Here is a 16000-nt window from a genome sequence, read left to right on the forward strand (position 1 = left end):
CCCCATGAGTTTATATTGGGGCTATGATTGATGAAGTTTGAACCTATTTTTTTGTGGATAGCACAAGTTATCTCCCGTTGTAGTGTCTTAATATGACAGAATTTCTTTAAAATTTACTGCTATTAAACTTTGCTGTAATTTGTTTTCATTAAATATTTCTAATACTAAATTTTATAAATGATTTTGTTACTCGGTTTTTTAAGTTTTTTATTACTGTTTTTAAATATAGGAAAGATTATCGTAAAAGTAATGAATATATTTTAATATATTTTTTCACTTTCAGCAAACATGTTTATGGAATATTACAGAAAATTTCCTCCAAGTATACACTTTGATTTACAAGTGCTAAATGACCTTCTTATTTCTTTACTCAAACATTGTTTATTGAAAGAAGTATTTCAGGTAGTGAATCTCAGCATAATGGTTAAAATCATGGTAAGTAACCCAAAAATATTTTTGTATATTTTAATTTTTTAAATCTTGATCTCATTATTTAGATGTAAAATTACTGCTTATTGGATACTTGTGTCGAATATTTCTGCTTGTTGAATACTTGTTGAGAACACTTGTGTTTTTCAGCATAAACAAATTTGAAAAATTTGAAGTGAAATTTCTTGAAGTGAAAAACTTAATGTGAAATTTGTTGAATACCTGTGTTGAATGCTTCTGTTTGTTGAATACTTGTTGAGAACACTTGTATTTTTCAACATAAACAAATTTGAAAAATTTGAAGTGAAACCTTCTTAAAGTGAAAAACTTAACGTGAAATTTGTTGAATACCTGTGTCGAATGCTTGTTTGTTGAATACTTGTTGAGAACACTTGTGTTTTTCAGCGTAAACAAATTTGAAAATCTTAAAGTGTACTGAAATAAGACGTGAAAATGAGTTTAATTTTTTTGTTTTATCCAGCCTGCTCTGAATATATTACTAAAAATATTTGAGCATGTGGCAGTCATGAAATTAAGAAATACTGTACCTGTTTTAATTGATATACTTCGCAAGGTATGCAGTTTTTTTGTTTTAATAATGAACATCACTGTAATCACTGTCACTGTCATCCCATTGCTCATCGATTTGCTCGAGCAGGCACAAGTAACGTCTCCATTGTGAGACTTGATACTGTTTTTGGAATATCAAATACACCACGGGTAACTTGCCAGGCTCTGCCGTGCGGGCGAAATACTCTCAGTAGTTTGCTGGGCTCTCCAAGAGGGGCAAAAGAATTGAACCTGGGTGGGCTGCGTGCAAGGCGAATGCCCTACCCACTGTGCTATGGCTCCAGCCCAATAATGAATATCTTAAAAATAATTATTTCTACTTATACTCGTTGTTATTTTGTCTTTATGATCTTAGAGATCAGACCTAGGGTTTCAAACATACAAAGAATGCGTTCTACCACCTAGCTACATCCTTGACCTCCACTTTTTATCAAAGAATTTTTTTCAGAAATGTTATCTGGTGGGCTGGAGAGATAGTACCATAGGTAGGGCACTTGCCTTGCATTTATCCATCCCAGGTTCAATCCCTGGTATTCCATATGGTGCCCCTAGCTCTGCCAGGCATCATGATCCCTGTGCACAGCCTAACATGGCCTAAAAATGACAACAAAAAATGTTCTTTTTTTTTCCTGAAGTAGGATTTATCAGTTGACTTTAATGACTGCCGTGCTTTTGCTTTAAATTAATAGTTCCCAGCATTCCCAGAAGACTATTGATTTGTTAATTATCCTCATCTCAGTTACCTAAAGATAATTAAGAATATTCTTTTTTCCAAAACGATTTTAGGCATTTATAACAAAAATACTTATGCAAATAAATATCTCAAGAAAAGTATGACCAAAACAGAGAAATGTGGTGGCTATAAATAAATTTAATATTTGGCATTAAATAATAAAAAATAAGAATTTTATGGCTATAAATATATTAAATTTAAATTACATTAAATATATATCTTTAAATTTTTCTGCTTTCTAGTATTTGGCTCAACCCAGACATTCATTTCAGAGTAGATCTTATAGTAGATAGGACCACATCATTTTTAGGAAAACGTATTGAAACCACTGTTGCAATTTAACAGATATTTTGGTGAATGGTTCTAGTTCCACATTGCCAAACTTGACAAAATTACTTACCTAGAAAATTGTTTGAAGGGCCAGGCCTATTAATTCAGTTATTACTCCCAGCATGGTGTTCAGGATCTCCCAGAAGTGCCCCAGGGTCCAGGTAACATGAAAAATTGAATCTTGGATTCCCGTGTGGCATCTTAATCTATCTCTGCAGCCCTTTGCCTAGAAATTCTTTTACTTAGAAAGTATTTATCATTTTCAGTAGTTGTTGAAAACTGTTGACTCTCTTAGAAAGTTCAAAGACAGTGATAAGCTGTCTACCAGTGATAATAACTACCAAACAGGAATTGCAAATCATGAAATGAGTGGGATAACTTGAAGAACAGTATTCAGTGCCTTATTTATTTTTCGAAGAGCCTCCCAGACCGTACTTACGAGACCTTGGGTCCATTATCAATCATAGCTCAGTACTAGGGGATACATCCCTGGTAATGCTTGGGGAATCATGTGGTGTCAGGGATCTAATTTGGGACCTAGCATGTGCCAGACATGTGCTTCAGCCATTTGTGCTATCTTCTGTAAGCCCAAATGTTTTTAATTCAAAATTATTTCCATTTTTGCTTTATATTTTGAGATAGGTCATTCTCAAATATTTGAAGAAATAGGTTTCAAATATTTTAAATGAATTTTTAATTCTACTTGTCTCCATGTTTTCATTTCTTCCATTAGTCTCAGTTGTTGCATGCAAATTGGTTTTCAGCTCCCTCACATTTTTATAAGAATAGCTAATTTTATTTTCTCTTCTAAGCTTGTAGAGGCTGGGATGGTGCTTGAACCAGAACACTTTAATTATATTATTAAGCTTTTATACCAAGTGCAGGCTTCCAAACAAGAAATAACTGCAGTTTTGGATATAAAATCAAGGTAAGAAAACTATTCACTATTAAGGCTATAATATATGTGTTTTCATGGGAACACATAAATGATAAAGGCAAAACACTTTGTCACAGCCTGTATGTCCAAATATCTAATCATCCACCATCCCATCTCTTGGCTTTGTCCTGGTCACGTGACATTAGTTGAGCTTCCTTTGATTGATATTCCAGGAACCTTGCCATCTCATTCTTAGAACCTAATTTCATATGAATATTAAGTGTTATGTGCATACCTGGAACATTAAGTGTTAAAGATATCTCTCGTCCTCTATTTTATATTGCACTCTTTTCTGTATATAAAAATTGCCTTGTTTTTCTCTTTTACTCTCTGTCATATTGGCTAAAACTATTTTAAAACTATTTTAATGCCTCCTGATTTTTTCTCTCCTTTGCCTCAGCTTTCTGAACTTCTTAAGGATTTAAATAAAATAAAGGCATAAAATCTGTAACAGTGATTATGGTGCCATTTAATACTTATATTGAGAAAAAGGCAGAATCTCACATGGCAGAGCCTGGCAAGCTACCCGTGGCATATTCGATATGCCAAAAACAAAAACAAAATGGGCCTCATTCCCTTGACCCTGAACGAGACAGGGATGAATGAGACATTACTGGCGCCCACTCAAACAAATTGGTGAGCAATAGGACAACAGTGATACAGTGACTGAGAAAAAGGAAATCTGTAATATTTTTACTTTCTTTGTTTAGTGCATAGAAAAAAGAATGCAAATTATAAGTACAAGTATTTTCAGGCTCCAGAGTCCTTAAGGATATCCAATTTCAACAACTGCCTTTTTTAAGTGGAAGAACCTCTCGAACAATTCTCGAGAGACCTGAGAGCTACTTCTAGTGATACTTATACTAGCTATGCATGCCTGATGGTTCAGTGCATGGACCTGGTGATGTGGTACTGCTTAGGCTCAGTGGTTCAAAGGATCACCAGAGCTATGCCTGGCAGTGCTCAAGGGGCCAGTGCTAGGGATAAAACTTATAACATTATACCTGCAAGGCATATATTCTAGCCTTTTCTCACTTGTTTTCCAGAGCTAGTTTTGCCTCATTTCTCATTGTCTTCTAGTAAAGAAGTAACACATTTTTTTTTGCTTGAGAGTTGATGATCAACTTGAAATAAAATCTATTCTATAGATTGGTTGAACAAAGTTAATAGTAATGGTTTAATTATATCTGACAGATGATACTTTAAAAATTTTAAAATAACCTGTGGAGAGGGCAGAGTGATGTATAGTGGGGTAGGGCATGTGCTTCCCATGCAGCCAACCCAGGCTCAAACCCTGGCACCCCATATGGTCCCTTAAGTATTGTCGAGTGTATTCCTGAGTGCAAAGTCGGGAGTAATTCTGAGCATCTCTAGGTGTATCTCAAAAACCAAATAGGGGGATAGCACAGCAGGTAGGGCATTTGCCTTGCATGCGGCCGACCCGGGTTCTAATCCCAGCATCCCATATGGTCCCCTGAGCACGACCAGGAGTAATTCCTGAGTGCAAGTCAGGAGTAACCCCTGTGCATCGCCAGGTGTGACCCAAAAAGAAAAAGGAAAAAAAAAGACAGGAAAAAATAAAATAACTGTGGAGCCTGTTGGTTATTAAAACTAGCCCACAAATGTTAATTTTCTCTAGCATTCTGTATGCTATTTCACACAGGCAATTGTACCTCTGTTATAACTTCGCTTCAAGTGCCAGCATTGGAGATATTTTTTAAATTTTTTTACTTAATTTTTTAATTTTTGATTTTTAAATTTTATTACTGATTATGTTTATGCAAAACTGACATTATTTAATACAATGGGGCTACCTCAGAAATATAGTTACATAAGAAAAATACAGTTTGTCTTAATGTCAGGGATATAATCCACATATACGTAAGGGGCATCTTTAATTTTTTCCAAATACTTCCTCAGAGCCATATGCTGAAAACTCCATATTAGGGCTATAGCAGCTATGTCATAGAACTCAAATGACTATCTGTTATTCACTCCTTTTCCATGATGTCCTCCTGAATTGCTATATCATTAAAAGGGCGAAGTGATATTTGGAGACTGACATGCTTTCTGTGACATTCACATAAGTACAAAATCACATACTAACCCATTTTCAGAAGCTGTTCCTGTTAAGAGATACATTCTGTGCAAAGGATCATAAGAGACAACTATGAGCAAATACACCAAGAGATTGGACAATACTAAAGAAAAGCATAGTGGAATGGAGAGATAGTATATTGGGCAGGGTGCTTATAACGTGATGGTTATGCAGTAAAAGTTATAAAGCTAATTTTTGCAATAAAAATGGTGCAACAATTATATGGTGAAATATAGGTAGAACAAATACTACACAATTTTTTATGAAACCATATAATTCCCAGAATAACCAAAGCAATTCAAAGATTGGAGGTATTGCATTCTTTGACCTTAATTTATACCAAGAAACTGTAGTAATCGAGAGTTTTATATTGTGATGATTAAAGATTTACATTCAGACAAATGGATTAGAAGTTAGAACACAAAAGTAAGCCCTCTGATATATAGACAATTTGTCTTATCGTCAGGGATATAAACCCTCTGATATGTGGACATTCCATTATAATGGACATTACATTCCAGTAGGAAAGTAATGAAACTATTTATATGTTGATAATATAAAATAGAAACAGTTTGGCAGTTTCTAAAAACTAAATATGCATCTGAGAAAAAAAAGGATATGGGAGATATTGAAATCCCTGATTTTAAATCACCATAAAGCTACATTGTATTTTAGAGCTATGGAATGGTTTGTTACTGGAATATAAACAGATTCAGACAAATGTAATAGAATTGAGACCCAAAAACAAAACACTCACATACATGGACAGCTAATCTGTGACAATGAAGCTGGGTACATGAAGTAGAATAAGAAAGCCTCTTCCACAAATGATCTTGGAATAACTGGGTAGTCGCAAAGAAAGGAAATGAAATGGGATCTATAGCCGACCCGGGTTCCAATACCAGCATCCCATATGGTCCCCTGAGCACGGCCAGGAGTAATTCCTGAGTGAAGAGCCAGGAGTAACCCCTGTGCATCACCGGGTGTGACCCAAAAAGAAAAAAAAAAAAGAAATGGGATCTATATATCACATCCTACATAAAAGTTAGAGTGGACTAAAGACCTAGAGGTTGTACCACAATCCATAAAATATGTCAAGGGAATCATAGGTAGAACTCTCCAGGATCTAGCCCTCAGAGTCTTCATTGATCTCTTTCCTTAGACAGTCTCACTTCTCTGACAAAGACAACAACAACAACAACAACAAAATTAACAAATGGTACTCTGACAAACTAAAAAGTTTTTGCATGGCAAAAAGCTCAGGCTAAAGCTAAAACACCCTACTAATAGGGAAAAATGTTTGCACACCAGGACCTGGAAGACAGGGAATAAGGTGCTTGCCTTGCAAGTAGCTGGTCCTGATTCAATTCACAGCTCCACATCACCAGAACACTGCCAGGAGTAAGCTCTGTGCACAGGCAGGCATGACTCAGGAACAACAGAAAAATGCTTGCACATGATAAATAACTGATAGCAAAGATATTAAAAGCACTCACAAAATTCAACAATAAAATAGCAAACCCCTCACCAAAAAACATCCCCATCAAAGAATAGGGAGAAGTGATGAATAGAACTTCTTTAGAACACATGCTTGGTAGTAAGCATATGAAAAAGTGTTCATAACATTAACAGAAAAGTGCAAATCAAAATAACAATGAATTATGCCAGTGAGAATAACAGTATATCAAGAAGATTGCAAGCAAACAGGTATGTGGTGCAAAAGGAACCCCCTTTCACTGCTTAGGGTCATGTCATCTGATTCTGCCTCTGGAAAATAATATGGAGATTCCTCAAAATAAGAATAGTGCTTTCATATGACCCAGTGATTCCACTTATTGGTGTCTTTTCCAGAATACAAAAATAGTGAATTTAAAATATCTATGCACACCTGTTCTCATTGCAGCACTAAGTACAATCGCCGGATTCTGGAAAGACAGCTAGTCACCAACAGATATGAATAAAAAAAAATTGTGGTATATACGCATCACCCAATAGGATATTATGTAGCTGTGACAAAAGCTTAAATCTTGCAGTTTGCTGCAATTTGGAAGTAACGTGGCATCATGTTAAGTGCAATAAATTAGGGAGAAGATACCAGATAATGTCCTTATCTGAGAAACAAAACACGGGAATAGACAGTACAGAATGAAGACAAAGCAAATTTGCAGGGAAGGGGTGTGGAACGAGGCAGATTAGAGACAGTAAAGACAGTAGTGAAGGATCTTGGGTGTTTGATGGTATTGAAAGGTACAAAATGTACACCAAAGCCATGAAAGTTAACACCACTGTTACATGTTACCTAAACTTCAATTTTTTAATTAATCAAATCTGTGTCTAGAAAGATAGTACAGAGGTTAAGTCACTTTCATTGAGCATGGCTGACTCCAGTTTAATCCCAGGGACCACAAATGGTCCCCTGAGCTCCAACAGGAATTATCCTGATGGTTATGGCCCCCAAAATGAAAAACAAAAACTGATGAGGCTATTGTTTCTACTGTCCTTGGGTATTAGTCTCATTTTATGTTTTTTATGTTCCACAAAAGAATTCAGTCATTCTTTGTCTATCCCTCTCTTTCAGACTCATTTCACTCAGCATGATACTCTCCATGTCCATCCATTTATAAATGAATTTCATAACATCATTTTTCCTAACAGCTGCGTAGTATTTCATTGTAGCATAGATGTGACCTAGTTTCTTTAACTGTTCTCAGGCACTTGGGTTGTTTCCAGATTCTGGTGTGAATAGTGTTGCAGTGAACAAAGAAGTATAGATAGCATATCTGCTGTGTTTTTGAGTTCCTGGGGCATATTCCCAGGAGTGGTATTGCTGGGTTGTATGGAAGCTCAATTTCTAGCCTTTTGAGGAATGGCCATATTGTTTTCCAAAAAGAAATTCCCACTAACAGTGAAGAGGAGTCCCTTTCTTCCCGCATCCACACCAGCATTGGTTGCTCTTGTTCTTTTGGTGTGTGCCAGTCTTTGTAGTGTGAAATGATATGTCATTGTTGTTGTTATTGGCATCTCCCTGATGATTAGCGATGTGGAGCATTTTTGTGTGTGTGCTTTTTGGCCATTTGTATTTCTTCTCTGAGGAAGTTTCTGTTCATTTCTTCTCCCCATTTTTTGATGGGGTTGGATGGATTTTTTCTCATAAAATTCTGGCAGTGCCTTATATATCTTGGATATTAACTTTTTATCAGATGGGTATTGCATAAATTTTTTCAGTCTGTGAGCTATCTTTGTATATTGTTCACCATTTCTTTTTGAGGTGCAGAAGCTTCTTATTTTAATGTAGTCCCATTTGTTTAGCTTTGCTTCCACTTGCTTGGTTAGCAGTGTTTCATCCTCAAAGATTCCTTTATCTTCAATATCATGAAGGGTTCTGCCCACATTATCTTCCGTGTATCTTAAAGAACAAGGGCCAGGACAATTGGTCTATGGTTGAAAGTCTGCTTCAAGAGCGAGTGGGAAAGGCAATTGGCCACTATGACAAAGATAGTTGGAAATGATCACTCCGGGTAAAAACTACATGCTGAAAATAGGTAAAGGAAAAAACAGTATAACCTCTCAGTATCTGTATTGCAAACCATAATGCCCGAGGCAGGGGGGGGGGGGGATGTCTGCCATAGAAACAGTCTCAGAGGAGGGTGGCAAGAAGGAAACTGGGGACATTGGTGGTGGGAAACGTACACTGGTGGAGGGAAGGGTGTTGGAGCTCTGAATGAAACCCAGCCATGAACAGCTTCATAACTCATATCTCACGGTGATTCAATTTGGAAAAAAAAACTGATGAGGCCAGAGAGGTAGTCCATGATTTAAGGTGCTTGCCAATGTCTCACCAATTCCAGTTTGAATCCCTTGCACCAGGTGGTGGTCTCCCAACATTGGTATAATCCAGAAGCCAAAAATAAGTAAAAACTGAATGTGTAAATGCCAACTGCATCTTTTGACTTTTTGGCCATTTTTCCTAGAGAAGTTTTTATTTGCATTAAACTTAGTGCATAGATATTCATAGCAGCTTTAATTACAGTAGTCAAGAACTAGAAAAAACAGCATGTTCTTCAATAGGTGAAATAATAGTTGAACTTGAATCATGCCAAGGGATATTACTCCTGTCTTCTGAGCAGAAGTCAGTTGCCTCTAATTTCTCTGCAAAGCTCATGCTAACAGAAAACAGAAGGGCTGGGGTCTGACCCTAGTTGCTCCAGATCTCTAGGCCTCTCAAGTACCCATCATAAAGATCCTCTAACAGTTACCCAGCCATTATCTTGCTGACCAGAAAGGAGCATTCCCTGAAAACTCCCTTGTCTCTGTTTCTTCCCTGGTCTAAGAACCTGTTCCTTCACATCCTTCTTCCTTCCAGCCCAGTGGGCTGGGTATTGTAAACCAAAGGGTGCCCTGTGGGGCTCCCATTTCCTCCTTTTTGCCCTGCTATAAGCAGTGGACCTCAGCAAACCTTGACATTTACTTGAAGCCCCAGATATATGCCGTGGATCCGGGCAGAGTGGAGTAGGAAGCGACTCCAAATCCCAGCACCTGGGGGAATGGGGAGTGTTGGGAGGGATGTTTCTTGGCCAGGCTCTTGTCTTCACCCCTCCCTGATCTTTTAAAAGGAGGCTCAGTTTCTCCAATAGAAACTTCTAGACAAATTCTGTTCTAACTTACTTCAATATGTATACAAACCAACTGTCTTGAAATTCTGCTTGTGCAAAATTCTGTTATGTATATATGTTTCTATTTAAAAGAGATTTACTTAGCCATAACTATAAAAAATGGATTTTTTTAGTGAAGTAAAAACTATATTGTTCATATAAAAATGAGCAGATGATTAAAACATGAGACAAGTTGAATTGATATCAAGGGAACTGTGCTGAATTTTAGAAGCCAGTCCTAAAAGCCACCTGCTGCACAGTTCCATTTATGTAATATTCTCAAGATGAGATCATTAAAGGAGTGAATATCTGATTAGTGGCTGACAGAACAATGGGTGGGTGATGAGTATAAAGGGATTGCATGAAGAAGTTCCTTAATAGTCATGAAACTGTACTGTATCTTCTGTGTGGTGATGGTAGTAATCTATACATAGGATAAATACAGGCACAAACAATGTGAGTGAATAGTGATAAAAACGAAGTAAGACCTTCAGTGTAGATAACTGCCTTACCAGTGTATGTTTCTGGGATTGATATTGTACTAAACCCAATCGTCATTGAAAGAAGCTGGGTAAAAGGTCAGTATTGTTTTTAAAAATACCTGAAAATCGAAAATTATTTCATAATGAAATTGTAAGAAAAAATGTTATATTGCCAAATATTACTCAAGAGACAGACATAGAAAGATTGCACTCATCTGTGGAATATAGAATAGTAGACTAGGAGACTAACACCCAAGAATAGTAGAAATAAGTACCAGGAGGTTGACTCCATGGCTTGGAGGCTGGTCTTTCATTCTGGGCAACTCAGAGAAGGGAACACCAAGTAAAATGTGGTCGGAAGTCATGCGGGGGAAGGGTGATGCGTGCCGAATGTAGACTAGAGACTGAACACGATGGCCACTCAACACCTTTATTGCAAACCACAACACCTAATCAGAGAGAGAGAGAACAAAAGGGAATACCCTGCCATAGTGGCAGTGTGGGGTGGCGGGGGAGATGGGACTGGGGAGGGTGGGAGAGATGCTGGGTTTACTGGTGGTAGAGGATGGGCACTGGTGAAGGGATGGGTTCTCGAACTTTGTATGGAATACCCTGCCATAGTGGCAGTGTGGGGTGGGGGGGAGAAGGGACTGGGGAGGGTGGGAGAGATGCTGGGTTTACTGGTGGTAGAGGATGGGCACTGGTGAAGGGATGGGTTCTCGAACTTTGTATGGGGGAAACATGAGCACAATAATGTATAATTCATTTCAATTCTTAATGTAATTATATTAGATCAATAAAGTCCAGATGAAAAATAAACAAATATTACTCAAGAATAGTGTAACATTTGTATTCTAACCAGAAATATATGAAACTTCTTTATTTTTGTACAACTTTATGAACATAATGTGTTGTCATACTTTTTAATTTTCTCCTACTAGGTAACAAATAATGCTTCCATGGTGTATTTCTTTAATATGAAAACTTCCTTTTCATATATTTGAGGGCCATACTGTAGATTGTTCATGTCCTTACCCCATTTTTCTACTTTGTTTAATGAATTTTGAGTTCTTTGAAGCAGGTGTGTGTGTTGGGGGTGGGGGGGGTGTTGGCAGTTCCCAAGTGTCACTTAGGAGTCCTGGGGGCCCCACCAGCAATTCTTAACAACAAGGCATTGGTTCAGTGCAAGATCCTGAGGGTTTAATGTGTTTGTTCATGTTCACAGTTATCTTAAAGCTTTGTCATTCTCAGCCTTTGAGTTAGTTTCAAGTGGCATTTCAAGTGGAATTTCACACGGAGTTTTATGTCTTTTTTTGCTTTTTGGGTCACATCCAACAATGCTCAGGGGTTACTCCTGGCTCTGCACTCAGGAATTACTCCTGGCGGTGCTTGGGGGACCATATGGGATGCTGGGAATCGAACCCGGGTCGGCTGCATGCAAGGCAAACGCCCTACCCGCTGTGCTATTGCTCCAGCCCCTCACACAGAGTTTTTTGTTACCTCCAGTATTTTAGGTGTAAACTGTAAAACAAATTAATTAGGAGAATAATAACTTTTTGTGGGGTAAATATGATTAACTTTTTTATGTTGTTAAAGGCTACAGATGAGGCAATTAAAGAAGACCTGGAAATGTGATTTAGAATCAGCCTTGAATGAAATAGAGGTAGGACACTTTTAGCATTTAAATAAAATGTTGGAAACTCATAGCAAAAACTTAGACTAAAAACCCTAGTTTGGGAAAAGTTTTAGAAATGTGAATGTTGATAAGAAATGCTCAAGGGAGAGAATTTGGGTTTTAGTTTTTAACGTCACCAAGTTCCTACTTTAAAATGCGAACAAGATTTGTGAACTATTCAAATCATATTCATTGTTAAGCCATAATAATCTAGAGTGCTTTAATTGGCAGGGGGTGGGGAGTTAAGCCACCCTGGCATAACTCAGGGGGCTGTTTGCGGTTTGGTACCCAGGTTCTCTTCAGACAGTGTTCAGATGCTGATACTAGGGATTGAGCCTGGGTTTCATGTATGCAAAGCCCGTGTTCAACCCTTTGAGATACCTCCCTGACCCTAGTCGTCTGTTTGTTGTGTGTTGACCCTAGTCGTGTGTGTGTGTGTGTGTGTGTGTGTGTTGAAGTTAGCATTTAATTCTTGTGTGCAGTAGTGTCACTCAGTGCACATGAAAGTTAGGTTTCTTTTCCTGATCCGTTGATGCTTATAGTATATAAAATGACTATGGACAACCAAGATTACTGTGCACTCTCCAAACTTAGAATGTAAGTTTGTTACATTTTGTTGAAGTTTATTGAAAGTCATCTAAAGAAAAGTAAAATCGTTGTTGACAGTTTGTTGAAAATCATCTAAAGGAAAGTAAATCATCTGTACTTTTTAATTTAAGATCATTCTGTACTGATCTAATAATTGTAATTCTAGTCTGTAATCAGTATTTATATCCTTGGAACAGTGTTTTTATTCGTGTAGAAAACCATTACTTGGCTTATAATGGAAAACAATAGGAAATTAGAAAGTTTACTCAAGTTTATTATTAGTAGCTCCCTTTGTAGGGAAAAATATAATGGCTAAAAAGATAAATTTCATATAACCCCAAATCATAAATGGCCAAATAATAGTAAAATAAAATCTCCAAAGTAATGAAATGATACATGGCTCTGGAAAGAGCTTAAACCATACTGCTAATCATCTGTTCTGAACAAAATCTACATTTTCTTAGGTTTAGGAGTAACATCACTAGGTACACTCGGAACTAGATAAAACAGATGTCCATTGCCATCTTGACATGATAGAGGTGTTGCTATTATCAGAAAAATAAATTATACAGTAGTGTGCTAATGATAATGTGAAAAATGACAGTACATTTACAAGATTTTGAGAGACTGACTTACATAACTACTTACATAATATGTTTACCTAAATAACAGCCTTCTTTTTCTGTTTTGTTTCTAATAATTCTGATAGATTTGTAAAGAAAAAGGAGACTGGACCAAATTGGGAAATGTATACATTAATGTAAAAATGGGCTGTGAAAACTTTGCAGATTTCCAGAGATTTTGTATTTGTGTGACTGAAACACTGACAAAAGATTGTAATGAAGAGAGACCAGGTGTTCCATTCTGTGAATTTGCTGAAGCAGGTAAAATGTCATTTTGTCAGTCTGAATTTTGTGCATTGATATGAGATTATGTTTTTAACAGGAATACAAAGTTTTTAATAGTTGTCATGTTGGGAATAAGTTAACATGGTAGTTTTTAGAAGTTTATATGTTATAATTTCTAATCTTGTTATACTTTTTAAACTATTTTAAGTTTATTATTGATTAGAGGTCAAGATGGGTTTTTGGTATTTGTTGATGTTTCATATTCTTTTCATGCAAATTGGTATTGCTGTTGACGAGCAAATTATAAGGAAACATCTGAATCTTTGAGTTCTTAAAGTTGTTAATATCTTCACTGTTACAAGTTAACAAAATTTAAATACCTTTGAGACTTTTTGTTCGTGAGTACTTCTATGCTATATTCTCTATCAGGGGGCCAACACACTTTCTGTAAAGGATCAGATAAAAATTGTTTCAGGTTTTGCATAGGTCACAAGTCTGTACAAAATAATTTTTTTTCCAAACAGTGCTTTAAAATAGAATGATCATTCTTAACTCTCAGGCTATATGAAACAGGACCGGCTAGATTTGACCTATGGATCGTAATTTTCCAACCGCTGTCCTTTGTGGTCATATCAGCAATTTCATATTAATTTTACTTTTCTGTCATTTTCAGTGACTTTCATTTTGTGTTTCAGTTAGCAAAGATCCACAACACAGTGAGGTAGATAAGACTTTACTGGGCAGAATTGGAATCAGTGCTCTGTACTTCCATCACAAAGTGTTGCAGTGGTCCAAGGTACTTAACCATTTGTTTTGACTTGCTATAAAATGTGATTTTTTTTTAAATTTTGAACAAAATTTAAGTTATTTCAGCAACTTAACACCCATCTGCTTAGACTGATGATCTTCGTAATACTTTAAATGATAGTAAGTTACTGTTCATTATTTTTTCTCTAGGGAAGGAAGGTCTTAGATAAACTCTATGAATTAAAAATACATTTTACAAGTTTGAAAGGACTTACAGGGCCTGAGAAGTTAGCATCACGATGTCAAATTGTGAATATTGCAGTAGAAATTTTCCTAAAAAGTGGAAGCCTAGATGGTGCCCTTTGGGTATTAAGGGGTAAGTTCTTATATATGTAAATACAAATAACTTTTGTTATAAACCCATGTCTATTTATTAACTGTTTTGAATTGCTACTGAATTCTAGGTGATAATTTGGTTTAAGCTATGATCATATGGGTTAGAAAAGTAGTTACTGTGTAAAATGAAAGGAGAAAGTTAACCAAGCTTTAAAAGAGAGGTTATATAAATCTTTGTGTTTTGTTTTTTTTTTAAAAAAAAACCAAACACCTAGTTCTTTTTTGTTCATGTTTCTCTGTGGGGCTGTTCCTAGTGCTGTTCAGCGCTCAAGGACCACTACGGTCATCCCCAGAAATGCTGGTGGGGAAAAGCATTTGGTGCCAGGGTGTTCCACAACCTAAGCCACACCCCACCCCCTAAAATCTTTGACTTAGACCTTACATTAAATAATTTACCTGAAGTGTTTCAGTTAATCTTCATAGAAACCCTGCCAGTTTGGAATTATTTCAATCCCCATTTTACATATAACAAAGTGTTGTCAGAGATGTTACTCAGCTTACCAAAGTGATAAAACAATTATGTAATGGAGGTAATGGAGGCCAGATTTAAACCCTGTCAGTCCAGTTTCAGAGCCCAGGCATCTTCTGCTATCTAACAGGAAATCCTGACTGCAATTTGCCTAAACTCTATCTTTGCATGTACAGGCAAACATGACTTCAAACCGTGACAAGTAAAGCTAACTTCTCTGAGTAAGTCAATCCATCTAGCAGAAATTACAGTGAAATTAAGACAGCAGAATAAGGTTAGTTTGTTATGTGGTAAATAAAAATTTAGAGAGCAAAGTAGTAGCACAGCATGGTATCTAATGATAAATATGGCTGTTTCGACTATTAGGCAGATTTTTGTTTGACAAAGTTGCACAATAATGAAGAAATGAGAATCTCAGGGTTTAGGTTAGAAGATGGACTATATGAACAAATAAAAACAACAGACAAATTTTTACACAGACACATGTTCTTATAATATGTATCTGTATATATACATATAAATATCATATGTGTATATTATATGTGTAAAACAATTGTATTCAGTTTCTAAGAGTTTATGCCAAGGTTGTAAAGGGACTTAATCATTTACTTTTAGAGAAAGTTAGCTTTTAGAGAAAGGTTTTCTTCAACTTAACATAGTGAGGTTCCCTAGGAAGGGAAGTGATAACTATTACAAAAATCAAAATCAGTGAGTCCATAGGGATAGTACAGTAGGTAAAGCACTTGCCTTGTACACAGTCGATACAGCTGCAGTTTCTGGCATCCCATAAGGTCTCCTAGGCCCACCAGAAGTAATTGCTGAGCTCAACCGGGAGTAAGCCCTGAGCACTTCCCGGAGTGGCCCACAATTAACAATAATAATAGAAATCAGTAAAATGCAGGCCAGAGCTCACAAATTCTGTGAGAAAAGAGGTATGGTAAGGGTAAAATTTTTACAATTTTGATGCTTCCATTTTGATAGTCTCTTTTTAAATTCTGTCAGTGCAAACACAGGATTTCCTTTTCCAGTGACCATTAATGGAAATG

General features: G+C 36.5%; 1 protein-coding gene across 1 annotated transcript in view; it reads left to right on the forward strand.

Moving 5' to 3' along the window:
- TOPAZ1 (testis and ovary specific TOPAZ 1) overlaps positions 1-16000 on the forward strand; it is a 101670-nt gene that overhangs the window by 53538 nt on the left and 32132 nt on the right. Inside the window, exons 10-16 of the mRNA XM_004614602.2 lie at positions 284-435; positions 911-1003; positions 2875-2990; positions 11828-11894; positions 13204-13378; positions 14038-14138; positions 14300-14465. Of these exons, the coding sequence (XP_004614659.2) occupies positions 284-435; positions 911-1003; positions 2875-2990; positions 11828-11894; positions 13204-13378; positions 14038-14138; positions 14300-14465 (870 nt within the window). The remainder of the gene's footprint in view (positions 1-283; positions 436-910; positions 1004-2874; positions 2991-11827; positions 11895-13203; positions 13379-14037; positions 14139-14299; positions 14466-16000) is intronic.

Source organism: Sorex araneus, chromosome 4, assembly GCF_027595985.1.
Source record: "Sorex araneus isolate mSorAra2 chromosome 4, mSorAra2.pri, whole genome shotgun sequence".
Lineage (NCBI taxonomy): Eukaryota > Metazoa > Chordata > Mammalia > Eulipotyphla > Soricidae > Sorex > Sorex araneus.